This window comes from Phoenix dactylifera, chromosome 17 (genome assembly GCF_051530095.1).
Source record: "Phoenix dactylifera cultivar Ajwa chromosome 17, Ajwa_hap1_PhDact_Kaust_v1.1, whole genome shotgun sequence".
NCBI lineage: Eukaryota > Viridiplantae > Streptophyta > Magnoliopsida > Arecales > Arecaceae > Phoenix > Phoenix dactylifera.
The window spans coordinates 3,977,602-4,004,938 of record NC_143206.1 but is presented as its reverse complement, the minus strand read 5'-3'; the positions used below and the strand labels follow the sequence as shown (position 1 = coordinate 4,004,938).

Sequence of the window (27,337 nt, the reverse complement as noted above, 5' to 3'; positions counted from 1 at the left end):
CGAATTGGGAAGGCCCGTATAAAGTTCGTTGGGTAAACCGACCTGGCTCCTACCAGTTGGAAGCCCTAGATGGCCGAGAAATTCCAAGGGGCTGGAATTCCGCTAACCTGCGGATGTATTACCAGTAGAACAACAAGGCCAGAAAGACAATTTGAAAAGGTGCAACACTTTTCATTTCAATAATTTCTGGTTACAATGGCGTGCTCGTGTGATTACAAGGAATTCCCAGAGGGGAATTAGGGAGTAAAGAAAGCAAAGAAGAGGTGGAGAATCCGTGGAGCTGAGGACCGAGGATCCCAAACCCTCAATCCAAAGCAGCTGCAATCCCACCGGAAATGGGTGCTTCTAACCGGAGGCGCCATCCAGCACCTCACCAAAAAGACGAGGAGCCGCCGCAGAAGAAGCTCCCGCTGCCCCCAGGGGAACGCCGCCTCCAAAGGATATTCCCATCCTCCCCAGTGGTAGGAAAGAGAAGGAATACGAGGGGGAAGAGCATATGGAGGCACGGCCCGGACTGAGCGTCTGGTGCAGAGCTCGATCGGGAGGCTGAACTTCAAGGAGGGGAGATGTGATCCCGGATGAAACGCCTAGAGCGGAGCTCCGCCGGGAAGACCCTCCTTGTTGATCCCAGATGAAACGGCTAGTTGGCTGAAGTCGCAAGGGGAGCGTCTCCCCTTTCCTTCAACAGGAGTCTCTCAGTCATATGCCAAGGAGGAGGTCCGCGATCCATGGCAACCTGAACAGCTCCGGCTTGGCAAACTCCATCGTACCTGCACCTGTATTTATAGCCAAACTGCGGCCCCCTAGTCGTTCCGATGCGGGTGGCTCCAATAAATGCAGGCGCATTGAAACTGGAGCCGTTCCGGCTCCCGAGGCGTATCTCCCCGCGATTTTCTAAGCGTCATTCTCCTTAAACCGCATTCTTTGTGCAGGACAATCCGGGTGTCATGTACCCCTAGGTCCACATATCTCCGCTCGCGCCCAGGCCGTATCCTCCTCGAAGAACCCGCGTATCGCGGCCGCTCAACTAACACTCCTCGCAAGCAGCAGCTGGCGATCCGATTTTCCAGGTAACGCATTAATTAGCGTTTAATGCCCTTCTCGTGTTCCCCCAGGCAACGCTTAGAGAAAAGGAGAAACATGATCGCGGCTGGCCACGGAGAAACCCCGTCGGGCAGCGAGCGACAAGCGCACGACCAGCGAGCGGAATTTCCCGAGGCTCGGCCCTCGGATGCCTGGCTAGCCCGATGATCATCCCGGGAGCAGACTAGCCGGAAGCCCCGACCGGTCGCCTCGGCTTGCGCCAGCCTTGGCCGACCAACGAGTGGAAGGTCCCGAGGCTCGGCCCTCGGATGCCTGGCTAGCCCGATGATCATCCCGGGAGCAGACTAGCCGGAAGCCCCGACCGGTCGCCTCGGCTTGCGCCAGCCTTGGCCGACCAACGAGTGGAATGTCCCGAGGCTCGGCCCTCGGATGCCAGGCTAACCCGATGATCATCCCGGGAGCAGACTAGCCTGAAGCCCCGACCGGTCGCCTCGGCTTGCGCCAGCCTTGGCCGACCAACGAGCGGAATGTCCTGAGGCTTGACAACCCTCGGATGCCAGGCTAACCCGACGATCATCCCGGGAGCAGACTAGCCTGAAGCCCCGACCGGTCGCCTCGGCTTGCGCCAGCCTTGGCCGACCAACGAGCGGAATTTCCTGAGGCTTGACAACCCTCGGATGCCAGGCTAACCCGACGATCATCCCGGGAGCAGACTAGCCTGAAGCCCCGACCGGTCGCCTCGGCTTGCGCCAGCCTTGGCCGACCAACGAGTGGAAGGTCCCGAGGCTCGGCCCTCGGATGCCAGGCTAACCCGATGACCATCCCGGGAGCAGACTAGCCTGAAGCCCCGACCAGTTGCCTCGGCATGCGCCAGCCTTGGTCGACCAACGAGTGGAATTTCTCGAGGCTCGGCCCTCGGATGCCAGGCTAACCCGATGACCATCCCGGGAGCAGACTAGCCTGAAGCCCCGACCAGTTGCCTCGGCATGCGCCAGCCTTGGTCGACCAACGAGTGGAATTTCCTGAGGCCTAACCCTCGGATGCCTGGCTTGGCGCCGGAAGAATTTCCTGAGGCCTAACCCTCGGATGCCTGGCTTAGCGCCGGAAGAATTTCCCGAGGCCTAACCCTCGGATGCCTGGCTTAGCGCCGGAAGAATTTCCTGAGGCCCAACCCTCGGATGCCTGGCTTAGCGCCGGAAGAGTTTCCTGAGGCCTAACCCTCGGATGCCTGGCTTAGCGCCGGAAGAATTTCCTGAGGCCTAACCCTCGGATGCCTGGCTTAGCGCCGGAAGAGTTTCCTGAGGCCTAACCCTCGGATGCCTGGCTTAGCGCCGGAAGAATTTCCTGAGGCCTAACCCTCGGATGCCTGGCTTAGCGCCGGAAGAGTTTCCTGAGGTCTAACCCTCGGATGCCTGGCTTAGCGCCGGAAGAATTTCCCGAGGCCTAACCCTCGGATGCCTGGCTTAGCGCCGGAAGAATTTCCCGAGGCCCAACCCTCGGATGCCTGGCTTAGCGCCGGAAGAGTTTCCTAAGGCCTAACCCTCGGATGCCTGGCCTAGCGCCGGAAGAATTTCGGGAGCCAGGAGTCAGCAAGACGCTACCGAGAGTTAAAAGAAAAAGAAGGACGAAGGCGAGATGAAGAAACATTCAACTTGCATTAATTTTCATTGTTTCAAGGCCGAGGCCCATACAATTTGGCAAAACCCCGGTATACAAAAAAAAAGAGAAGACAACGAAAGGTACAAGAGGTCAGCTTGGAGGAACTCCCGGGCCGGGAACGTCGGGCTCGTCCGCAGGAGGTAGGGAAGCAGCAGGAGAACCAGCAGGCAATGGCGCCGGAGAGGAGTCGAGAAGGGAAATCTCGCTCAGGTCAACTTCGGGGTACTTAGCCGACACCCTTGCCAGGCCCTCCTCGAAGCCTAAGATAAAGGCTTCGGCCCCCGCGTCCGACGCGTCACGGACAAACTCGTCGGACTGACGATAGGTCTGTACTGCCTCCGACATATCATGAGCGAACTCGGCGGACTGGCGATAAGCCTCTACCGCCTGACGCCCGATTTCCGCACTCCTCTCGGCCAGCGCCGCCTCTGCCCGCTCCATAATCTGGGCTTTCGCCTCCAAGACCTTCGCCACAATCCGGCCTTCCGCCTCGGTGGAGACCCTCAGCAGCTCAGCCCGAGCCTCCTTGTGCTTCGCTTCGGCAGCAATGCGAGCAGCCTCAGCCTCCGTCAGGCGCGAATGAAGCTCCTGATCGCTCGCACGGGACTTCTCCAAGGCCGACTCCAATTCGCCCAGCTTAGCTTCAAGAGACCGGATTCGGTTGCGGGCGTTGTCGGCTGACCGCTGGGCCTTCTCCCACCTCTTCCGGTAGTCGGCAGCCTTCCGGGACTGCTTCTCGGCCCGCTCATCCGCCTTCTTGACCTCGCCCTCGAGACCCGAGGCAACCTTGAGCTGCTCCTGAGCCTCCAACAGTTGCTTCTCGAGGGCAGCAAAGCCGAGTGCCCGCTCTTCGGCCTCCCGGAGCCTCGCCTCGAAGTCTCCGGTCGTCCTGCCTGCCACAGCCTGGCCTCCCTTTTCCACTGCTTTCAGCCGGTCCTCGGCCTTCGCCAGAAGCCCCGCCTGTTCCTTGTAGCACTCCTCCAGACGGATCATGTACTGGGCGAGCTAAGAAATAGGAAAAATAAGGGAGTCAGGCGGAGAACAACAGAGCCAATAAATGGTGAAAAGCGGCCAGAAGAACACTCACCGACATGAGACATACACAGCTGGCAGCCCCAACGTCAGAGACCTCCAACTCCCGGACCCGCCGACGGTCCTTCTCCAGTAGCACTATTTCGATGAGATTTCGGGCGCCATCGGTAGTAAAGGCAAACCCCGATTTCTCCCCAGAGCCGGACGGTGGTTCTGCAGCCTTACCCCTATCCATCGCCTGGGGAAGAGTCCGGCCGATCGCGCTCGGGGCGGGGGTCACCCCAGGAATTGATAGGGTCCCGCTCGGTCGGGGCCTCGGCGCGTCCCTCCTCGAGTCATCAGGAGCCGACCGAGTCGGAGGCCGGGTCGGGGACCGATCACGTCCGACCCGTCCGTCTCGGGCAGGCTCGGATGATACCTCCGGAGTAGCGGCAATCTTACCACCGGAGGGCCGATACAGCGTCAGCTGCCGGTCCGTGCCCACGACGTCTCCCTGATCGGTGGGCCCGGACTCGTCGGTCGGCGTCGGAGGCACCTCCTTACGGGACTTCTTCGCCGGTAGGGCCCCGCTCGGAAGAGCTCGTTTCCTCCTCTGGGCTGCTTCCAGCAGGGACGCCCTACCAACAGCCTTTGTCTTCACCGACCGCATGACGTCGTCGATCTCTGCAAAAAGGACGGGATAGTCGGAGACGGAGAAACCAAAGGAAAGAACGGGACGAAAGAAGGAAAAAAGTCAAGAAAGAATCGGTGGCGGACTCACGGTCGGTGGGGACCGAGCTCAGACCGACATTCACCAAAGTATCCTCGGAAATAAGGCGGGCCACCGGGGGGAGCTGGCCCTCGGCAACCAACCCCTTCAAGGCGGCCAAGCCATCGGACTCCTCCCTTGACAGTCTCGATAGGCCGATCGGAGACTTCATCGGGGTCTCCCAGGTCGCCCTGATTTCCCAAGAGGGATCTGCATCAACAAAAAAGAAGCGCTCCTTCCATTTGTGAATGGAGGTAGGAGCCTCCTTGACAAGGCCGCATCCTCGCCGCGCTGCGAAGCACCACCACCCTTTGTCCTGGGGGTGGCCGCTCAGGCTGTAGAACTCCCAAAAAACATTCAGGGTGGCGGGGATCTCGTGCATACGGCAGAGAACCTGGAAGACCGTCAGGGCCCGCCACGAGTTCGGCACCAGTTGCGTCGGTGCCACTCTTAAACCCCGTAGCACCTGCATGACCAAGTCCGAAGGGGGAAAGCGGAACCCGGCCTGGAGAATGCCCTCATTGATGGCGATCTTCCCTGGAGGAGGATGGGACATCCTCTCCTCAGGCCCCGGGAGCGTGGCGTTGCAGGCCTCGGGAAGGTGGTACCGAGCCACGAGTCTGTCTAAGTCTGTGGCGACCAGCTCCGACTTAATTTGGTCTGCTCTCACTTCGCCCATTCCTAATGGCCAATAAACCTACGGTCAGGACGGGGACAGGAAGGGGGGAAAGACCGGAGCGACTGGAGTACACTAGTATAAGAGGGGAAAGTATGGAGAGCCCTAAATAGAAGAATGGGGAAAACTCACCGGAAAAGAGGTAAGAACGGCTCCGAGAGCGCCAAAGGAGAAACAAGTGAACAGTCCGACGGCAGCAACAGCAGCGCAAAGGGGAAACTTGAAAATATCAGTAAAGAAGAAGACGGACGGGGAAAGGCCCCCGATTAAATAGGCGGAAAGGCAAGTGACGCCTCGATGACGCCAGAGGACGCCTGGCTGCCGAAGGGTCGCTCGCGCCCCAAAGGCGAATCGACACCATTAGGGAAGGATGTCCGCCGAAATCCTCAGACTGCCAGGTCAGCAATAACCGCCATACGCCATAAAAAGGGCGGGGAGCTCGAAGCGCGCGCGCCTCTCCGAGGAACGGCGGCAATCCCGAAACATCACTCCCTTCACCTGTTCCCCTTCTGGTTCCAGGCTCGGAAGTGGGGGGCTACTGTTACGGGGGAACTAAGCCGCCATGCCCCACGTGACCGGCACGCGCGCCCAGGAAGACTACGGCTGCCCTTTGATCCAGCAATCCGACCCCGAGTCGGACGTCCTCGGCTCCGCAGCCCGACCTCGAGTCGGCTGCCCTTTGATCCAGCAATCCGACCCCGAGTCGGACGTCCTCGGCTCCGCAGCCCGACCCCGAGTCGGCTGCCCTTTGATCCCGCAATCCGACCCCGAGTCGGACGTCCTCGGCTCCGCAGCCCGACCCCGAGTCGGCTGCCCTTTGATCCAGCGCTCCGACCCCGAGTCGGACGTCCTCGGCTCCGCAGCCCGACCCCGAGTCGGCTGCCCTTTGATCCAGCGCTCCGACCCCGAGTCGGAGATCTCTTGATAACGACAGGCTATTCCCCAGAGGCACGCCGCGGCCTCCTGCTCCACTACTCCCTGCAACGGCTGTATCCGATGCTGCTCCACGATCTCCTGCATCAGCCGTACAAAGCGGAGCCCCACTATGCCCTGACGTGGCCGTACCCGGTGCTGCTCCACGACGCCCTGTAACGGCCATGTCAGTGGCCACACCATCGTGCCCCACGATAACGAACCCCCCTGAGAGACCCCCCAGCCAGGTATATATGCGGCTGGGGGGAGAAAGGGGGGAGGTGAGGAATATCTCCCAGAGCACTCTCTTACTTGCGATTATCACCTCTCCTCCTTCTCCAATCTCCTCTGACTTGACCGTCGGAGGGCCATCACCACCCTGGTGGTGGTGCAAGGCTTGTTTGCAGGTTTCTTGGCGGAAGGTGGAGCGCAACCAACACCAACCAAGACAACTCAGACGGAACCCCGTTCACACCGCAGTGCCAATCGTTCTCGGTTTGGACCACCAGCAACAAATATTATATTACATTATAGTAAAATTATATTATACTATAAGTTTATGTATTAATATATATTATATTTTATTATGCTCTTTTGTATAATGCTATATAATATTTTTTATAGTCATTTTATCATAGCAAAAGTACTTTCTCAGTTTGTTTATCAAACACATATTAAAATGGCACAGCACTTTAAAAATGTAATTATCAAACAGCAAACAGTTTTTTATAAAAGTTCTACTTCAGAAAGCTCTACTGCCAACGGCTCTTCCAAAAGCCTCATTTAGCAAAGTAGAGCTTTTTTGATAAAGAGCTTTTTGAAATAAAATTTTATAAGAAGCTATTTACTATTTGGTAATTATATTTCTAAAGTACTGTAAAACTTTAATATATATTTCATAAACAAAATAACAAAATGACCATAAAGAATATTGCATAGTATTATACAATAGAACATAACAAAATATAATATATATTAATATATAAATATATAATATAGTATAATATTACTATAATGTAATATAATATTATTATAATATAGTAATATAATATTGTATACTATAGCATAATAATATAACATAATTTGATATTATATAACATAACATATCATTGTCTTATGATATAATATTATATTATATTATATTTGTAGTATAATATAATAATAAAGTATAAAATATTATCACTATTATCATTATATTTATATTTTATTAATATAATGTTTTTATATATTATAAACAGATATTTTTTGTAATTGTAATATTTTGTCATGGGTATTTTTGTTCAAAAAAAATTAAACTCAAAACAGCTTTCCGACGTATGCTAAAAGTGCTTTTTCGAAAAAGCTCTATTTTGGAACTTCTCCCAAAAAGCTATTTTAGCTTTCTAGCTAAACTAAAACAGCTTTCCAATTTTTTTTACCAAACACTCCTATTCCATCTAAAAGTACTTTTGAAGGGCAATAAAGTTCTTTTTAGCCCACCTAAAGCTTTGCCAAACAGGGCCTAAGAGTCTTAAGCATAAGATTCTTATCGTATGGGGCTATGGGCCGTCTAGCCCATCTAGCCTATCTAGGCAAAAGCCGCAAAATAGAGAATGGGGGGATATGGTCTGGGCTAGAGCTCTGGGCCATACCATAAGCACCCAGTTTCAGGCTTCCAGCTGATTTGTTTGGTTTGTACCTCCGCAACCCGCGGGCCCAAATAATTTTACATATTCGGAACGGATCGAGTCGGGGTTGGTCGTAGGATTAAAAATCTAAAATTATCCAAATTTCAAATGGGTCGGATCAGCTCTGAATTCAATAAACCCAGACCCGACTAGAAAAATAGAATGAATCCTATTTTAGAACCCAACCCGACCCCATAGGTCCTCCAATTCGGGTTGGGTCCGTCGGGTCAGGTCATGTCACGGGTCAACCTGGCCCATTTATAGCTTTACACGCTTCATAGTTTTTTAAGAAAAATTAATTTCTCACCCTTCCAATTACTTTGGTATAACAGAAAGTCCCTGTTGGCTGGAACATCCATTTTCAGTTCAGAAATTACGCTAATCTTAATTCCTGGTCCCTAATAGTGATTTTCATTTTTTAAAATTTCGAAGATGCCTCCACGACCCCACGAAAATGGTTGGAATGCGGAAAGTAATTCCCTATAGCGATCACGGGTCAACCTGACCCATTTGTAGCTTTACACACTTCATAGTTTTTTAAGAAAAATTAATTTCCCACCCTTCCGATTACTTTGGTATAATAGAAAGTCCCTATTGACTAGAGCAGCCATTTTCGGCTCAAAAATTATGCTAATCTTAATTCCCGGTCCCTAATAGTGATTTTCATTTTTTTTTAAATTTCGAAGATGCCTCCACGACCCCACGAAAATGGTCGAAATGCGGAAAGTAATTCGCTATAGAAATTTCCATTTTTTTAAAAAATGGTTGGAATGTGATTCACGAGATCTTGATATCCCCTGATCGATTGCGATTCAAAGAAAAGCCTATTTTAGTTTCCATTTGTTTCTCTTTTTCTCTGTTTGCCATTGTCGAGATCCTGATATCCTATGTTCTCTTCTTCTCTGTTTGCCATTGCCGAGATCCTGGTACCTTGGCTGATTGCGATTCAAAGAATTTCTAGTCAATATAAATTTCTTATGGATACTTATTTCAACAATTGAAGGACTGCAATTTTTTTCTTCTTTGTTTGCCATTGCCAAGATCCTAATATTCTAGCTGATTGTGATTTAGAGATTTTTTGGTTAATAGAGATTTCTTATGGATTCTTATTTCGACAATTGAAGGACTGCAATTCTTTTCTTCTCTGTTTGCCATTGCCGATATCATGATATCTTGGATTCTCTTCTTCTCTGTTTGCTATTGCCGATATCCTGATATCTTAAATTCTCTTCTTCTCTGTTTGCCATTGCCGAGATTCTGATATCCTGGTGGATTGCGATTCAAAGAATTTATGATCAGTAGAGATTTCTTATGGATTCTTATTTTGACAATTGAAGGATTGCAATTCTCTTCTTCTCTATTTGCCATTGCTAAGATCCTGATATCCTAACTGATTGCGATTTAGAGAATTTCTAGTCAACAAAGATTTTTTATGGATTTTTGTTTTGACAATTGAAGAACTGCAATTCTCTTCTTCTTTGTTTGCCAAATCTCTTCTTGCCTATTTGGTTCTATCTCGCTATAAAATATGAACTAAAAATAGTCCCCGTGGCATCACTCCCTTCACTTCATTGTTGAAATAGCATTCTAAAGTATCTCTTTATCCCTCCCTCCTTTTTTTGTTATCATAGCTTCAAAGAACACGGTAGGCCGATTTTCATGGCTACTTGTTGTTATGGTAGCGGAGCCCTTATCATTTCCATCTTTGAGGACACAAATCTCAATCAAATTTACAAAACAATAGTGAAAAGGTGGAGACATCTATCTGCTACAATAGTAGAACTTAATTGAATGTTTCAAACAAGTCTAGAATGCTTGTTACGCTAATGGGCGATAAGGATGATTAGAATATGCATCAAATACATGTTAACTTTAATGCGCCAGTGATCGAGATGGTTGTTAGTCATTCTCTATGCTTGACCGAAGCTACTGATGTGGTAATTGCTATGAGGTAATGCATAAGATATTTGCATCCCTTTCTGTTTTACTATTCTTAGTTTAAATTACTACTATATTGCATATTTAACTTCTTAGTTTGATTCCAGACGGAGAAGCAAAAAAGAAAATCGAGATATTAGTTTTCAGTGAGACTTATTAATGGTTACCCGCTTCAGAAATAAAAAGATACTTTCACTTAATTTTTAATTTAAATAAATATGATTTTGGCTAATTATTGCTATGTCAAACGTATTTATATAAAAATAGTGTTTTGTAAGGGCATACACGTAAATATCAATTTAGAAGGCATTCATGCAAATTCTAATATTTAGAAAGATATTTATGCAAAAATCTAAGAATTTTTTTTGCTAGTATATCCTCCTAAATATATAAAATTGAATGAATATACTCAAAAATTGCTATTTATACGTATACTCTTATTAATTTTTCTTTTTAGATGTGTACCCATTAATGGTATTTTTGTTATTTTAATTTTAAATTATTAACTTTTTAACTGATGGTATAGGTACATACAGAAAAAAAAATACATACAAAATAAATATTTGATGAGGATATATATATATATAAATATTAATTTTGAGAAAATATTTATATAAATTTTAATATTTAAAAAGGAGCGTGCCTGAAAAAAATATATTATAATTTGCATTTGACCGACAAACATACCACTTATATCTATTTGTCATCTGGACAAAAGATACTTAGTAATGGACAAAACACAGTGGTAGCTGGGGGAGGCGCGCGGAACGAATTAAGGGCGGGTTGGTGGCGACCACCCACCATGTGCTATTATATGAAGAAAAACCCAGCATCCACCTCTCATTGTGGCTGCCGTTCTGGCGACTTTAATCCGAGGAGAAAAGAGAGAGCTCTGTTCTTTGAGAGAAGAAGATGGATGGAGTAAATGGACTGGAGAAGAAGGAGATGAATTCGAAGAAGCTGAAGGTGCTCTGCCTTCATGGCTTCCGAACCGGTGGGAGCTTTTTGCGCAAACAAATCGGCAAATGGGATCCTTCCATCTTCCAAGATTTCCTCTTGGTCTCTCCTCTCTCTCTCTCTCTCTCCCCCTCCCTTCCCCCGGGGGTAAATTGGCTCACCTTATTGCTCTAACTGCAGGACTTCCCTGATGGGATTTTTCTGGCGGGAGGGAAGTCGGACATTGAGGACATATATCCGCCTCCATATTTTGAGTGGTTCCAGTTCAACAAGGTGAGTTCCAGACTATTAACACTTCGGCCAAATGGTCCGTTCTTTTGTGTTTATTTTTTCAAACCAAGGGCTTTTTAACTCCATATATGACCTCTCCGCTTGGCAATAAATTAAGCCTAGTGCTTCGAGGATGGATTTACTGCAGAAACCCAGCCTCTTGCCTAGAGTACCATGGAGTCGTACTACATCCTAACTAAAATTTGGTGGTGTTTCTTTCTTTCTTCTTTTTTTTTTTTGGTGGATTAGCCTCGATTGTATTATGGTTATGGTTGATGGACGTGTGAGATGGCTGTGGCAAAGGTCGGGGATCCATGTGGGAAGGCCAACAATCAAATTTTATTTTTTTCTACCAAAAAACATATTTCATGCCAGATGTTTGAACTGATTTTAATCAAACTCCTACCACCGATAAATTTGTTGTTAAAGGCAAGTTAGACACCGAGCTGTGGCGGAGGAGGTTATCCTCTGATTCGGGACGTTTGGGCGATGATGAAAGATGGAGTGGCCTTTCAGGCTAAACATGTAGAGGCCAATAATGCTGTGGACTTAGTGGAAGAGAGAGTTGTCTAGAATACTTCGTCACTTATTGTTTTCTAATTTTATTGGGAGCATCTGTTGTAATAGTTGTTACATGGTTCACAGGACTTCACGGAGTACACAAATTTGGAGGAGTGCATTTTGTACTTATGCGATTACATGACAAAGAACGGTCCTTTTGATGGAATGCTTGGCTTTTCTCAGGTACGGTGCATAACTGACGTTAGATTATTTAATACTTGGACAGCCTATTTAGGCCCTGCTGGAAACACTACTAAAGGCCTGTTTAGGAGAATTTTGCCAGATTCGGCGGGATCCGGCAGGATGGCCGGAGAGAGGAGAAAAGATGATAATTAGTGGAGAGGGAGGAAAGTATAGGGAGGCTATGGGTGACGATCCCCGCCGGAAGAAAAGAAAAGATCACCGGAGGTTCTTTATTCCTTCTTGTGAGGATTGAGCCCCACGTCCACCGGCATCACTCTCTCCCTTTCTGCACCATTGTCTCCTTCCTTTCTTTTTTGACCTATCCTGCTGGATCGTGCAAGATTAATTCAAACAGGTCCTATGTTCGTGCTCTTATTCTTTGCAATCTGTCCAATATAAAGAAAGTCTTAGGAACATGAGAGGTTGTGATTTGGCTCGAACTGCATATAACTCCTTGTTTTTATGTATTTTAAGTGGAAATGGGTGGTCTAAAAAGGAAGTGCAAATTATTATAATGGGACGATGCATATTAAGGGCTGGTTTGCTAGTTTATATATTGTTTTTAAAAAAATTATTTTAGTTTTTTTTATCTCCCTTGCTGAGTCAGAAGTTACAAGAAAGATAGAAGCTGAATTGAAAACAACCAAAGACTAGATAGCAAGTTTCGACCTAGAAACAACTCAATAGTGCATTGAATATATATATGATCGTGGATCACTTTTTTAGAACAGACTTGTGGCATCCAAAGAACTCAAGGTTGGGAATCTATGCCAACTCCTCATGCTTCTCTCTCTCTCTCCCCCTCCCTCCGTCCTTCCTTTTGTCCTACAGACTAATACAGGTAGGGAGTATCAAATTGATAGGGTGTTCGGGCTTCCAAAGAAGGTCTAGATCTCGAATGCTACGGTGTCTCACCAATTACTTAGCAAATGCACATGCTTGTTAAAAAAAATGTATGCTTTTGATTGAACTCAAACACATAGCTAGCAGTATCATCTTATGTGACGTTTTATTGCTTGAATCTTCATTGCTATTATGGTATGCTGTACCGTACCTACCAGACGGTACCGGACGTACTGTACCATATCGGTTCGGTACTGGTATTGGTATGAATGGTGTACCAACCCTCAGTATACCAAAAAAACTCCATACTGTACCATACCAATACTATGCTAGTGTGGTACTGGTACGAGATTTTGTATTAGTACAGCGAATCTTGATTGCTATAGAATTCATGTTACTCGGCGCAGCTAGCTAACTATATCTTCTCAATAAAATGGATATTCCTCTGTGTGCGTGCGCATGTTCCTATAATCCGTTTTATGCTTCCTGATTCAAATGATGGCTTGTGACTTCTCTTTCTTTTTCCAGGGTGCAACATTATCGGCTCTTTTGATTAGCTACCAAGCAAAGGTAACACATTTCATGGCAGTCCATACAACAAATAGGTTTTTCTCTTCATGTAACATCCAATAGATTGGCATTTATTAAAAACCACCTAATATTTACGGTATGTCTGAACTTGCAAAATTTGATGAGAGCATTCTTGTGCTACATTTATACTAGTATAATATATAAAGCAAACTATTAAACATCCACCGGACGTTCAAAATACCCTTACTTGTGATAGGAGGTGCTTGGGACTTAGGGAGGACATGATCTCTTGTTCTCCCAGGAACGAGGTCTTTTTATTCCCTTTCCACTACTTGAAGAAATCTCATACTTTTTTCAATTTCAAAGAGTCAGATCACATTCAAGAGTTTTGATGTGTTTCTAATTAATTATATTTGCTTGGAGAGGACTAAAGCCAAAAACCACTCTAACTGGACCAACACCATTAGACTCTGGCCAGCACTAGAACTTGACCTTAGAGCTCTCTTTTCTGTATAGACCTTGTGCCTAGTTAATTTCTTCCCCCTTATGAACTGATTGATATCTACCAACACAAATATGTATAGGGACAAGGCTAAATAGAAGAGGTACGATTGAGGTAGATTTATTTATATATTTTTATATTTTTTTACATGACATTCATAAACCAAATTCATATTTATAAATGTTTCATGTTAATGACCTGCAGGGGAAGATATTGAAGGACCATCCACCAATAAAATTTCTTGTCTCAATCTCAGGGTGCAAGTTCAGAGACCCAAAGATATGTGACATTGCCTACAAAGACCCCATTAAGGTGAAATCTGTGCATTTCATTGGAGACAAGGACTGGCTGAGACAGCCCTCCGAGGAGCTGACTGCTGCCTTTGATAGCCCATTGATTCTAAGGCACCCTCAAGGTCACACAGTCCCCAGGCTAGGTTGGTATACTATCTTTCACTTCTGCGTTAGCTGCATTCTCAAAAACTATTAGACTGCATTTTATAGGTGTATTTAACTCGGATTCAAGTTAGCTATCTTGATCTCAAGCTTAATTGGGTTGATTAAATTCAAGCCAAACTAAACTGGTGATGGCATGAGTACCCCCAGGATTTGCTTTTTCTGTCCCTTTTGTTTCCTAAGGAAAAGAAACCTGATGACTTTCATATGCACACTTACTTGTTTTGGATGCTTTATCACATCAAATGCATTAGTATTAAATAAGTAATTAAAATAATAAAATTTTACTTATAGATAATGACTAAGATGTTAATAATATATCAAGATATTTATGCATATTTCAAGCTTGATCAGGCTGAACAAAAGGGAGTCAGGTAAATCATAGGTTTGTCTTGTTTGTATTTCGAGTTCAGATGTCAAGCTTAGGTTCAATCCATGCTAGTTGGGAGCACCTTGACCATGACAAATTTTAAGTTTAGCTTGTAATGCTTATGAATGTTTAACTCATTTGAAACTCTGCTGCACATGATGTACTAAATTTCTGAATAAAACCAAATTGGGAAGGACTTGAGCCCGGAATTTGTTTCCGTGGTTAGGCTCATATAGACCGAAGTGTTACAATAACCTATATTTATGAATATTTAGTCATGTACATCATCTTGTACAATTCTTTGACTATGGCCCGAACTAGCGTAACATGCGTTTAGTCCAGTTTGGATTTTGGGTTAATCCTGTTGTTCGTTTGTTAACTTGTTTATTTGGGGAACTAGCTCCAAGAGCATGTAAGCCATATATGGACCAATTTTGCTGAACTGCACTAAGTATGCAGCAGATGCTAGTAAATATCATTGATGATGTCCAAGCTCCAACTAAATCACACTTAAGCATGTTAAAGCATGCAAGCATGGTTACTAACCAAATCATTTCCTGTTTATCGAAATACAAAAGGCATTACACATCTCATTTTGGTTAATTAGATGTCTTGCATGCATTTACATAATATTTGCCTTACAGAATTTACATCTGACTAGTTTTGGTGAAGGAGGGTTACAGGAAATATCTTCATCAAGGGTGTTTAATTAGTGGATACACTGACATAATAAGTTTTATGATAACAATGATATTGCTGCGTGTCATTTAACTTCACCATATTACAATATTTTGTTCTTCTCAGCATAGACTTTGAACAATTAACAATGGCAGATGAGATAAACGTGAAGAATCTTTCTGAATGGACCAGAAGTATACTCAAAAGTAGTATCACATATGATGCTCCTGGTGTGGAGACCTGGAAAACTGAGGCAAACAATGCCAATATAAAGCAAGCAGTTGTTGCTGATCCAAAGAGTATGGAAGCTACAGATTCAGAGCTGCCCATGAAAGGGATGTCACCCCCGAGGTAATTGAAATAATAAGGACTTGGAGGGCCTCCAGCATTCTGATCAGGTGAAGGAACTCGGAGTCGTGAAAGAAAGGATTTTCTCCCTTCTTAACAGCTGCATGAACTCTGCTACTTAATCATGAGTGTACTACTATAACTTTGCATATTGATGTTGCCGAATTTTTAACGCTATTGAGGAAGTTATTTAAGAAACATTGTCTGCTAATCCCATTAACCTTTTCAACCCAGAGCATGTTTGGACGCAGTCTGAAATTACCAAAGTTAGAGAACTTCAGAAACTGAGTGATTAAGCCGGCAACCGGGTTTAATCCAAACCTGACCTGGTTATCTTCGGGCTCCGGACACATCGGCTGACCTGGTTGAGCCAGGCCCACGTATTAAACCCAAGCGGTCATTCCAGCCAAGCATGATCATCCAGCTGCAGCATACTATGTTTGGGTTTGCATTTGTTCCAGATTGGTTTGAACTTATGTTTGGATCAAGTATTAATTTTGCCCTAGAGATCAGGATTTTCAAGTGACTAGCAATATCAACAATGTTTTATCCTTCCTATTCTTCTCATAACAACCCAACTCAATTCAACTAAGCCTTAACCCAAATTAGTGGGAATCCTTTTTCTCTATTCCACTCTGTTTAATATCAAGTCCTTCCTCACTACTCTATCTCATATGATTGTTGGCCCACCTTTACAACTATTTTCTTCTATATGTACCAAATCATTCTCCTTCATATGGGTGAATCCTACCTTAAGTCATCCTTCTCTCAATTTCTTCTCAATTGATGCTATCTCTACCTTTCTATAAATAACTTTATTTTTTTAATCTATTTTTTTTTTGTTATCATACATCCATCTCAATATTCTCATATTAGCCATACTCATTTTGTGCACATATTTTCTAATTGCCCAATATTTTGTAATATAAGGTATGGCTAGTCGTATGGCTAACTATAAATTTTTTTCTTTAACTTGACAAGCATCTTACGATCATACAATATCCCAGTTGCAATTCCTAATTGTACCTAACTAACTTTAATCCTATGGATAATATCCTCTTCAGCCTCCCCTTTCTTATAAATATTTGATCCTAGATATCAAAAGGGATCACTCTTGGAAACTTCATATGCCCAATATTTTGTAACGTAAGGTATAGCCAAATAATTTTATTCCAAATCTGATTTCACCATTATTTATTTAAAACATAAATATCTACATGTGAAAAATGTTTACTTGATCCATTGCATTTTGAAGGTTTTTTGAGAAACACCAAGAGTTTCCTTTTAGTGGTGGGAAAGGTTGATGCAACCCAACCCCATTTGGGCCTGATTTGTACAGTGATTATCAAGTTAAATGTCAATGTTTTTGACCTTGACTTTAAATAGGTTGTATATGGGCCTTAGTTTAATCTTTAGGTCAAGAGGTTAATGTTTATTTAGGCAAGACCGGTTTGGATCGAGCCATGTCACGCCCTTAGCGGTTGGCCGTTTTTAGTACTGATTAATTATTCAATTCTCCATGAAAGTGTTAAGTCAAGCTAGCTAAGTTGGGTCTGTTAGAGTTCAAGTCATGTGAAATAGACTAATTTATTGGTCAATCAAGCTGAATCAGGTCATGCTAGTCTAACCATATGGGTAGGTACAAACCCAAGTCTATTTAAACTATTGTCAACCAAATTTCTTCTTCGTGCATTTGCCCATCAATGACTTGGCAAGTATTTCTCTTATCCCGCCTGGTGATCTATTCATTTTAGCTGATAACAAAACCCTTTAGCCTCTTGTATGTTGCTACTTGGGGGGCATCTCATGCACTTTGGAGCAATTACACGCTACTTCTCTCTGGATCAAAATTAATTCATTAATGGGGATGATAAATTGGCTTCAAAGGCATTCAAATAGGGAACCTCCTCCTTATCCTTTTTCCAACAATCTTTGTCTTCTCCCTAATGGGATTCCTCATGTACAAATCTGCCATGTTTATGGAGAGGCTAATGCTCTTAAAATGAGCCTTTACCACAAAAACTCATGTTCACATAAATGGTTTCCTTAAGGAGTTATGATCTGATCCAATAGTTATTCATTGGCTAAATATCACAGACCGGTGATAACTACATAAACAACTGCTTAAAGGCCCTCCTTGCTGGTTTACTGTTAACTAGATGAACCAAAAAATTTCTGCCATAGTTGGCCAGTTAACTAGTTTCCTAACTGCTCCAATAGAAATGGTTAATAGGAAACAATGTTTCTATTTTGTCAATATTTCTCTCGCCAAAATATAAAATTTATATTCTCCAATAGCATAAACCATCCAAAACCTTCATACACTAATATGATGAAAGCAACAAGGAGTATTTGCCGAAGTTAGCTTATAATAACGATATTGCAACAATTGTCATGCACTATGTTAAAATGTAGCAAATGATTATGATATATAATGTGATATTGTTAAGGAGATGGAGACTATTTTTTTCTGAAAAGAAATACATACATTGTACGGAAATTTGAATTCAAAAATATTTTATGTCTTCAGGCTGCGAAAATTTTCAAATAGTGACGATTTCATAGATCTATATGCAAATGCTATGCAGATGAGGCCTCCTATCATTACATCAATGAAAGTTAAATTACATTGTTCTCAAAAGGAGACATGTTCAACTCTACCAAAGAGGCGCCATTGCTCCGTTTACCGTCCTTTTGTTTAGTATTAAGATGTTCAGATTTCCCAACTATTAGAAGATTTAAAGCAAAAGAGGGTAAAGCCGTGGAGTCACTCCTAGGTTGGAAGCAGACATTCTGCTTTGGATCAGCATCAAAAAAATACAAAACAAAAAATATATATGCTCAAGACCCCAAAACAAACTCAGCCAAACAAACCACAAGCCTCGAGACTAGCTACATAACTCCTCTCTCACAGCAGAGCAATTCCGGTCCTTCTGAGAGCACTTGGTTTCTTTCTAACCTTATTACCAAACATATAACAGCCTCATCGAAACAGAACTGGTCCAAATTTGACCGTTGCATTATATTAGTTGTTCTGGGAGAAAAATTACAGTTCAGCGAAACTAACCATGCTTCTTCAGGCATCAAAATTTGACCGTTGGCTACCGAAATCTTAAATTCGAATTAGAGATCGCGTGTCATGATACAGCTGCATCCGAAATCGTTGGAAACCCAGATTAATTAGGATTCACCAAAGCCCTCTCGGGATATAACATCAGAAAACAAGAAAGAAGAGAGTATTCGAGCAGTTCAGAAAGGAGAAACCAAGAAAGAGAGAGACGAGAAAGATAGAAGAGGGTCTCCAAGCAGTTCCGAGAGGAGAAAAGAAGAAAGGAGACAGAGAGAGATGTCGAAGGTTGAGACTCATCATCTTGGCGACACGGTCATCCAGCTTCAAGCCCATGGAGTCGTGCAAGCCCGACCCCAGGTGGTCGTCCATCTTCGTGTCACCGAGTTCGACGACGTGTACATCTCCCCGGAGGTGATCTCCTATCGCTTCTTTCTGGGCCGGTTCTCGCTGCCCCGAGCCGTGCCTGCGATCGTCTCATTCGTGGCATCCAACCTCGATGCCAAGATTCGGCAACTTTGCGAGCGTCGCCTTCTCCGCTTTGCTTCACAACCCGCGGTAGAGTTGGCGACTGGATCATCTCTCGTGCTGCTCATCGACATCGGCACGTTCTTGGCACCCGGCTGCGCCCAAGACTCTGAAGACATCGACGAGTGGATGCTTGATATGCCTCTGCAGGAGGAGGATATCCCCTTCGTGCACGATTACTATCTAGGCGAAGAAGGTGGATTTGGCGGCGTGCCGGCGAGGAAATCTTTCATCGAGAGTCTGGGGTGGTCGCCGTATGGTCGAGGAGAGGGCGTTCGGGAGGAGGAATGCGTGATATGCCTGGAGGACTTCGATGCCGGAGCAGAAGTGAGCATGACGCCGTGCTCCCACTCCTTCCACCGCCGGTGCATCACCCAGTGGCTGGAAAAGAGCCATCTCTGCCCCATCTGTAGATACCGCATGCCCGCCTCCCGCTCCCATCGATAGGACCAGCCCATGATGCAGTTTGTTTCTTTTGTATTTGATTTATTTTATCCTTCTAGCTAGGTAGTTGTTTATATGAACATTGTGTGCATAAGATTGACCTAGAAAACGATATGTATACAAATACAGTGATTTGATCTTGAATTATCAATGAAAGTCTCAGATTCTTTTTCATACGACTAATGTCTTTAATGTTTCAAATTGAGCACCACGTACTGCATATGGAGAGCTGCCCATGATTTAATTTATTTAATTCTTTTTCTTGTTTTAATTTGAGTATCAACTTATTTGTTGATCTGTTTAGGTGCCAGGTTCTTGTTTCTGAATTCAAGTTCTGGCAGCCAATGTATAAGTCATCTCCACCAAGATATTGGGATAATCATATCTGGTAGTTTGCTCAATTCTGAGTAAAGCTTGTGATAAGTAATATGCACAAATAAAATTTAGATTCCAGTAAAAGAAGGCTTCCAGATTGTGTTAACTTAATGTTCCATGTCACTAATTATGAAGTTCACTGGCTTGTTTAATCAACTCATGATGTGGATGGCTTAATTTCATTACCAATTGGGCCCATTCCATATTGGATCCATCCCAATTGAGCTAATCGGACGTGTCCCACAGTCTTTGACTTGTCCACCGCTTTTAGATCCGTCGTCTCCTGTATGATTTTCTTGCTTCCATGTCCGAGATCAGAGATTCAGAGCAGACCGCAGCCGCCTCAAAGGGCGTAGAGGCGGTAGGACGGCTGAGACCCGTATAATTTCTCCTCCTGCTTGGTGACCCAAGCGGGTGTCGAGAGATTGGCGTTGGCGGATGGAGTCGGCAAGCATTTGGAGGTAGGATGTTAATTTTCTTTTTCTCTTCCCCCATCAATATCTTCTTTCCTTTACCTCATTAGGCTGATTGCATCAAAATCCAAATTCCTGATCATTTTAATGTTATTAATGGAAATTTGTTCTTCAAGAAAGTCATAAATGGAAATATTTGGGGTTGTCAAAATCTGGCGATTCGAGCATCTCTGCAACCTACTTACAAGGAAATCCATTGTGATCTTTCAAAAATCCTGAGACTTATGCACATTGTATTTTGATAGTTCGCATGGTATTATTGGATTTACTAAGAATGCCAAGAACTTAAGTTTTTCTTTCCCCCTCTTCCACTGCCAAAACATAGTGATCTTAATCGCTTTTGTAGTCACAACAGCTTATCCTCTTTATATTGACATGTTGATGCAGCCGTAGATTACCTCTGCACAAAAAGCATGCTTGAATTGAAGGTCCTTCACAAGGAATATGAGTGTTTCAGGAGGAATTATGGCTGCTGTCCACAATTTTTTGCCAGCACTCAACCCTAAATAAAGTGCCAAAACCACTAGATCAGAGTTTTCTAGGGTCTTACAGCACGGTTGTAACAAAAAGAAAGATTCAGGTCTGTCAAGAAAATCCAGCAAGCATACTGAGAGAGCTAACTTGCAATCAAGTGGGAACAAGATAGCAAATCATTGAAAGAAAACTTCAAGAATGTACATGATTTAACCATTAAAATATTTATTTTAGTATTAAACCCAAACTCCCATCCTCCACTTCCACCCTCTGTATGTTGCTCTCCTTCATCTTGTCAGTGGTCATTCATGTCCGCATTGCTCCTGTCATCAATTAATCTACACCACCTGCTTCAATTCTTAATTTCAGTGAAAGAAATAAGAAAGGTGCATTTGCCTAATTAGAACTGCATTTGTCAAATCGCATGGAAAGAAGACTTTTAAGTCACTTGGGGAAATCACAACCAGCCATTCATACTATGTCTCACATTCATCACATGTGGCAAACTCTGGCCATATAAATCAACAAACAAGTAAAAGAAAGAAGTAACAATGTAACAGGGAAGAAAATAGGTTAGTCATAGTCTTTTCCTAACCTTGCCCTTTCTTTATTGGGAATAATGAAATCATTTTGGTATATATATGGTATACTTAAAATTTTGTCACAGGCTGGAAGAATGTTCATTGCGACAATCTCCGTGCGATTTAGACCTTTAAATTCAAGTGAGAAAAGAGGTTATGGAGACATTATATGCTTTCAGGCCTTAGATGCAAAGTCCTTTCTGTTCAAGGTGAGTTTCCTTTCTCTGAAATGTATCCTGCTCTTGTTAATATTGCTGGAAAAAAGAATATTATCTCGATAAAAGGTTTCATCTGTGGTAGGATGAGAAGGTGGATGATATTCTCTTTTGCTTTGATAAAGTCTTCTACCCAGATCGTGCACAAGCAGATGTCTATGAGTTCCTTGCTATGCCCATAATTGGAGGTCGGGACTGATTGCAGAAATAGGTACTTATATGGTTTGGTCTCTATATTTTATTTAGGATGCTCATAACAAATTTTTGAATTAACCATAGCAAAGTTATCTATATAGCTTTATGTCTGAAAAATATGTGCATTGTTTCTTAAAACAGATGCCTTGGATGGTATAAATGGAATGATCATGACTTATGGACAATTGAGCTGCAGTTTAACTAAAGCTACTCATAATAGATGTTTAAGTGTACTTACCATTGTTATCCTTCAATTTAATGTTTTTCTCATTTATATCCCTGCACAGGTTTCAGGTGCCTCATCATTTAATCACATATTTGTGTACATATAAATCCATAATTCCATTTATCTACTTTAGATAAAAACGAGTTTTGATACAGATATTCAAAAACATGCTTAGCAGAAAATCTGTGTGATGAGCAGAAGTTGTGAATAACAAGGTGTACTGTTGGCAGCTGTACTGATTTTTTGTTTTTGATCATAAATTCTAAAGTTGATATTATTAATTACTTTTATGAACTTTAATTTCCACTGGCACTGGCAGTACTCTCAAAACTTGATAGCTTTGTGTTGTTCTGAAGAATATCCTGATATTCAAATGGAAAATATAATTGTTCACCCTATGATGTGGTGTAAGTGTTGTTTTCTCTCTTTTAAATAATTGATTTACATGCCATGGCTTTTCCATCTTGTGCTTTTTGGGATTCACTGTTTCTCTTCCAAAAACCATTAAATTTATTGTCAATTTGTGTTGACATATGTTTGGGACACCCTGAAATCTAAAGAGAATCTGAAAGAGAATTAACTTGCATGCATGATAAAATTTTAAAATATGCTGGGAACTGGAATGACTCCAAGGCCACTTATGAAATGTAAACACATTTTATCTGAAAAAATATAAACACGAATATGTTATTCTTGCAAGATTCCAATTTGAAAGAAAAGGGTATATATTTCTTCATAAATCACTCCGAACACATAGCAATGATGAGCATGGAAATTTAAAATTTTATAGAAGATTCATTATATAAATCTGAGTTTTGATAATATGCAGATACATGAAATCAATCTTTTAATAATTCCAACATGTACTTCAGATCCCAATCGATTCCTTTTTTTCAGTAAGAAGTTACTAGAATAAGGAAAACAACTTACAAGTCTGCTTGAATTTTATCAAACAAGCTATTTCAGGAGAGAGAATTTTGATAAGGCGACTTATCTCTCCATTATTTGATATTTAAGTATTTGAGACACTCTCCTCTAACACTGCCTTTTCTAGTTAATTGATCATTCTTTTGGAGCCTACGTACGGGTTGCTCTGTCAGAGTTGGATGTGTTGAAGATTACTGTATAATATTCATTTTGCTATGGTTACATCAGATTCAAAGGGATTGGTCTCGTTATTGGAATAAATTTAGTAAACACATGAGACAAAATTTGTAGAGAAACTTAAGGTTTGAGGCTGGTAGTCGAACTACCAATCCGAATTTGACCATAATATCATTAATTTATTCGAGAAAGAACACACATTCCAATGAGGTAATGTCCAAGAAATTATTTATTCCAATTTGGATTTTCTTACATTCAACCCTGATGACTTTGTATGTCAATGTGATGTAAGGCCATTGATTTTGGAACGCATCTGATTTGAAATTTTAGTTTCAAAATCTCAAGCCCCTCTGTACTATTGCTACATGGTTGTGATGAGAACTCCTTAGATGAAATGTGCTCTACATAGCAAGTCTTGGGCCATATTAGATTAAGTGGCAATTGTAGATTTCATGACCTGAGACGTTAGCTCACTCAAATCTCGAGTTGCAACCATTATAGCTAGTCATATAGGTGCCAAGATAGCAATAATATAAAACCCTAAACAAATCAAATGATCGTACAGTGCCCAACTGAAACCTGTAATATAAACTAAAACTGTAAGACAAAACCCAATACAACTTTAGGATAAAATCGATTGTACAAAATTGTACCTGCAAGATCACATTTGGACAAAACTATGTTAATCTACTATAGAGTTGGTGCTGCCTCAACGATCACTAGATCCCTTAAAATGCAACTAATTTTTCTTGATCCTTCATTATTCACAATCTAGTCCACTCTCATCAATCACTTTGACAAAGTTTAATGATAAACAAATCATATACCTTACCATGACTCGAAGCTTACCCACATTCTTTGAGATGCACCAAGGTAGCCGTCAAAGAGTTCTTCGATTCACACTCACTGAATTGTCACTTTTCTTGAATACTGCTCTTTGGATTGCAGGGTGGGAATTCTAGAACTGCATTGCTGTGCTCTGCTCTCCAAGCCGTTCAAATGCTTCAGAAAGCCTGTCTACTCTTCGATTTGACACTAGGCATGTCTTGCAAACATTGCATGCGGATTCTGGGACGGAAAAACAAACAGATTGTCATTGATTGGTTATGTTGCAGAGAAATGCTTTAAAGAGAAAATTAATAGCCATTGGTAGGGAACAAAAAGACAATGATGAGCAGACTACCCAAAACAACTCATGTGAGAATGTTGCAAAAGGTCAGTGATGAAAAACTTGTAATCAGGAATTATACACATTTTGCTGGATCAGCAATACCTTTATGCATGTCAAAATGTGCGGTTGTGGGTATATTTGTCTGTGGAAGAAGGGGATTTGTTGGTGGAATTGTTCATATTGGAAGCATCCATTCTGATCCTCAGTCCCCTGAAGACATTGAATCAGTGTGTGATGTTGTCACCTTCCGGACAATTTCATCACTGAAGCAAGCTGTGAAAGATTTCAGATATTTTCTACAATTTTGCAGGTTCTTAAAACAACAAAGATTTCTAACATCTAAATCTTCTGATATTAAGTTAACAAGGGAGAACCGTGCATTGAAGGTGAAGAATAATGCACTGAAGTCTGAGCACGCTGCTTCTCAGATGGGTTTAAACCATGCAAGTGCTGAAGGAATTTTATCTTTTTTTTTTGGCATAATCATAATTAGCATGGTCATAGGCATTATTGTTTTTTGGTGTCTTTGTTTCTTCTCCTTATGATAAGAAGGTTAGGGAAGGACTCTTTTGGAAGCAGATTTAAATTTATTGAGAATGAGAGTATACCCCAATTAGCTGGCCCTGGAACATATTCGTTAACGCAATGTTTGGTTGGCCGAATGCTATCAGGATTCATGATTTTCATGTGTGTTTATTGTCACCATTTACATGGAGAAGACTATTTTAGGGGTTGAATTTAGCTGAATTCCTCTTGTTATTTCTGGGCTCTCTTTTGCTTTATCTTTCTTAGCTTTTTGCTAATTAGGCTGCACTTGACGGTGAGCCTTAGTGGTGTTGCGCCGTTATGGTTTGAAGATCGTGGGTTTGAAACACGGAAACAATCTCTTTGCATAAGGTAAGGTTGCATCTTCTAACACTTCGCAGATCCTACAATGGCAAGAGCCTCGTACACTGACCCATCTGGTTAAGCTATACTTGCATATAGCCAATAAATAAATAAAATAGAAAGAAAATTAAGAACACTTGCATTAATAAAATAATTAGAACATTTGCCGGTGACAATTGTGGGCTCATCACCAAAAGAAATTTCAGAAGTGTGGGTCAGAGTTGGACTTGCCCAAGAATTATAATGGTCTACAACTCTACATATGCATTCTTGTAAGAGCTTCTGTATGAATTAGTATAGCTCTTAATTTAGTATAACAAGAAACAAAATTCATGCATATTACGTTATGACTTTTAATAGTTTATTCAAGATTTAATTGAACTTTCAGAGCAGAAATAGTTAGACAGACAACATAATATCGATAATCTCTCATATGTATATTGTTGGGTTTTGACCCACATGACCACAACGTGGTCAGTTACAGAATGAATACCGTAACTGACTCCTAGAGAAGTGGAAAACTCCCTTATCCTTGATGGAAGGATAAAGCTTATGGGTCTCACCCTCTGCCGATTGATCGACAATAACCAGCCATCGTGGGTGTCATTAACGTAGGGCCAAGAGGGAGAAACAAACCAAGCTTGATCATTCATCAGATTACTCATGGATCCAGGTATGCTTCCCTTTTCATGATTGGTTCTATTATGATCCTATTTACAGATGGTTTTAACATGTGGTATCAGAGCCTGGTTCATCCTAGAACTAGATCACAGTAAAAGGATAGATCACAGGGACAAGGCAATGATCGTTTTGGCCAGCATAGAGGCGATCTGATCATCGCCATCTTGACCGGCCGTCACTGGGACGCCGGGATACTATGCCGAGAGTCGACCATTGCGTTGTCCCAGGATGGGTTTTTGATGATTCCAAACAACCCCAATGCCGGATCCATGGATTTGAGAAACAACCCCACCCGGGGTTTGACCCTGCTGACGCCGGATCTGGCCGGCATATGGCGCCGTGAGCCATCAGAGGATCCGGCGTAGCCGCCGGCCATGGTCTCCCTCCCACTCTTAAAAAAAAAAAGGGATGACAAACTTACCGGATGATCACCGTCGATCGGCGTATTCCTGCGGGTGACGCCATCGGACGGCGTTTCGTCCGGCGTCAGGCCCATCCCGGTGGCGCTGTCGGGCGGCACTTCGTCCGGCGGCATGATCGTCGCCCGCCGCTCCTAAGGGCCGACGGGTTGGGTTCGGCGGAACCCCAGCCCGCTGGCATTGCCCCTGCTGGCGTGCGACCGCCGGTGGCCTCGCCATCGGGCGGCGAGTCCACCGGAGGGAGGCGGCGCGCTCGTTGCTCGGCGACCGGAGGCAGGCGGGCTGGGTTCGGCGGAACCCTAGCCCGCCGCTAAAAGAGGAGGAAGACGGGTCCCGACCCGTCTTCAGTTCTTTTTTTTTTAAAAAAAAATATTATTTTATGCAACAACGGATGTCGGGTTTGGGTTTCGACCCGAACCCGGAATTGGTAACCCGTCTGCATTTAAAAGGGCATAACGGGCATAACAGGCATAACGGGTTTGGGTTTTTGGGTTTCGATCCGAAATCCGAATCCGTTTGGCCAATAAAAGAGGAATTTTCAGTTAAGCCCCTATGAAACATTTTATTTATGCATACAGCTCTTCCGGGATGTTAAAAAGAATGAAAATGTTTCTATTAAGTCCCTGTTAAATATTTTATTTATACTGAAATCCTTAGAGGGCTGTTAAAAGATGAAATTGTTTCTGTTAAGCCCCTGTAAAATATTTTATTTATGCTGACATCCTTCCAGGGCTATAAGAAACAAAATATTTTGATGTAGTCCCTGTAAAGCATATCATTTATGCAGAGGTCCTCAAAATATGGTAATTTAGTCCCTGTAAAACATATTATTTATGCAGAGGTCCTTGTAGGGTAATGTGATAAAAAATTTTGTCATTTATTTTACATTTTAGTATACTTGATAGCATGATATGACATATGTACTGATTGTGTAGATTAGTAAAATATTAAATACATGTTTATTTTAATTTGTCATATTATGAATTGTCAATTATGTGCAATGTCATTATTTTAATTTGATGTCTATATTAGAAAATAGTTTGGTAGTTGCCAAAGTAACCCAACTATAATGTTTAATAGACATCAAGTCATCAAATACTCTAATCCCAGGTATTAAGATAA

General features: G+C 43.0%; 1 protein-coding gene across 4 annotated transcripts; it reads left to right on the top strand.

Annotated features, from left to right (window-relative positions):
- The first annotated feature begins 10,405 nt into the window (after positions 1 to 10,405).
- LOC120106940 (dihydrofolate reductase-like) lies at positions 10,406 to 24,565 on the top strand. Of its 4 annotated transcripts, XR_016398930.1 has the most exons (9): positions 10,407 to 10,735; positions 10,814 to 10,906; positions 11,549 to 11,647; positions 13,019 to 13,060; positions 13,728 to 13,959; positions 18,455 to 20,249; positions 21,403 to 21,525; positions 21,601 to 21,742; positions 21,868 to 24,565. XR_016398930.1 is itself a non-coding variant. In XM_089928333.1 (6 exons), exons 1-6 carry the CDS (start codon positions 10,589 to 10,591, stop codon positions 15,155 to 15,157), a joined length of 618 nt encoding a protein of 205 aa, XP_089784459.1. In that variant the 5' UTR covers positions 10,407 to 10,588; the 3' UTR covers positions 15,158 to 15,172. The 4 variants fall into 4 exon arrangements, 3 of the variants coding, with proteins under 3 accessions (XP_089784458.1, XP_089784459.1, XP_089784457.1); XM_089928333.1 differs by lacking the exons at positions 18,455 to 20,249; positions 21,403 to 21,525; positions 21,601 to 21,742; positions 21,868 to 24,565 and adding an exon at positions 15,153 to 15,172; XM_089928331.1 differs by lacking the exons at positions 18,455 to 20,249; positions 21,403 to 21,525; positions 21,601 to 21,742; positions 21,868 to 24,565 and adding an exon at positions 15,182 to 15,572 and having other exon boundaries at positions 10,408 to 10,735.
- Positions 24,566 to 27,337: the final 2,772 nt, after the last annotated feature.

Excerpts from the sequence above, each read along its gene's own strand:
- LOC120106940 (XM_089928331.1), top strand. The coding sequence starts at position 10,589 with ATGGATGGAGTAAATGGACTGGAGAAGAAGGAGATGAATTCGAAGAAG. Across the intron at positions 11,648-13,018 it reads GAATGCTTGGCTTTTCTCAG|GGTGCAACATTATCGGCTCT; the intron begins GTACGGTGCATA and ends TTCTTTTTCCAG. Across the intron at positions 13,960-15,181 it reads TCACACAGTCCCCAGGCTAG|ATGAGATAAACGTGAAGAAT; the intron begins GTTGGTATACTA and ends TAACAATGGCAG.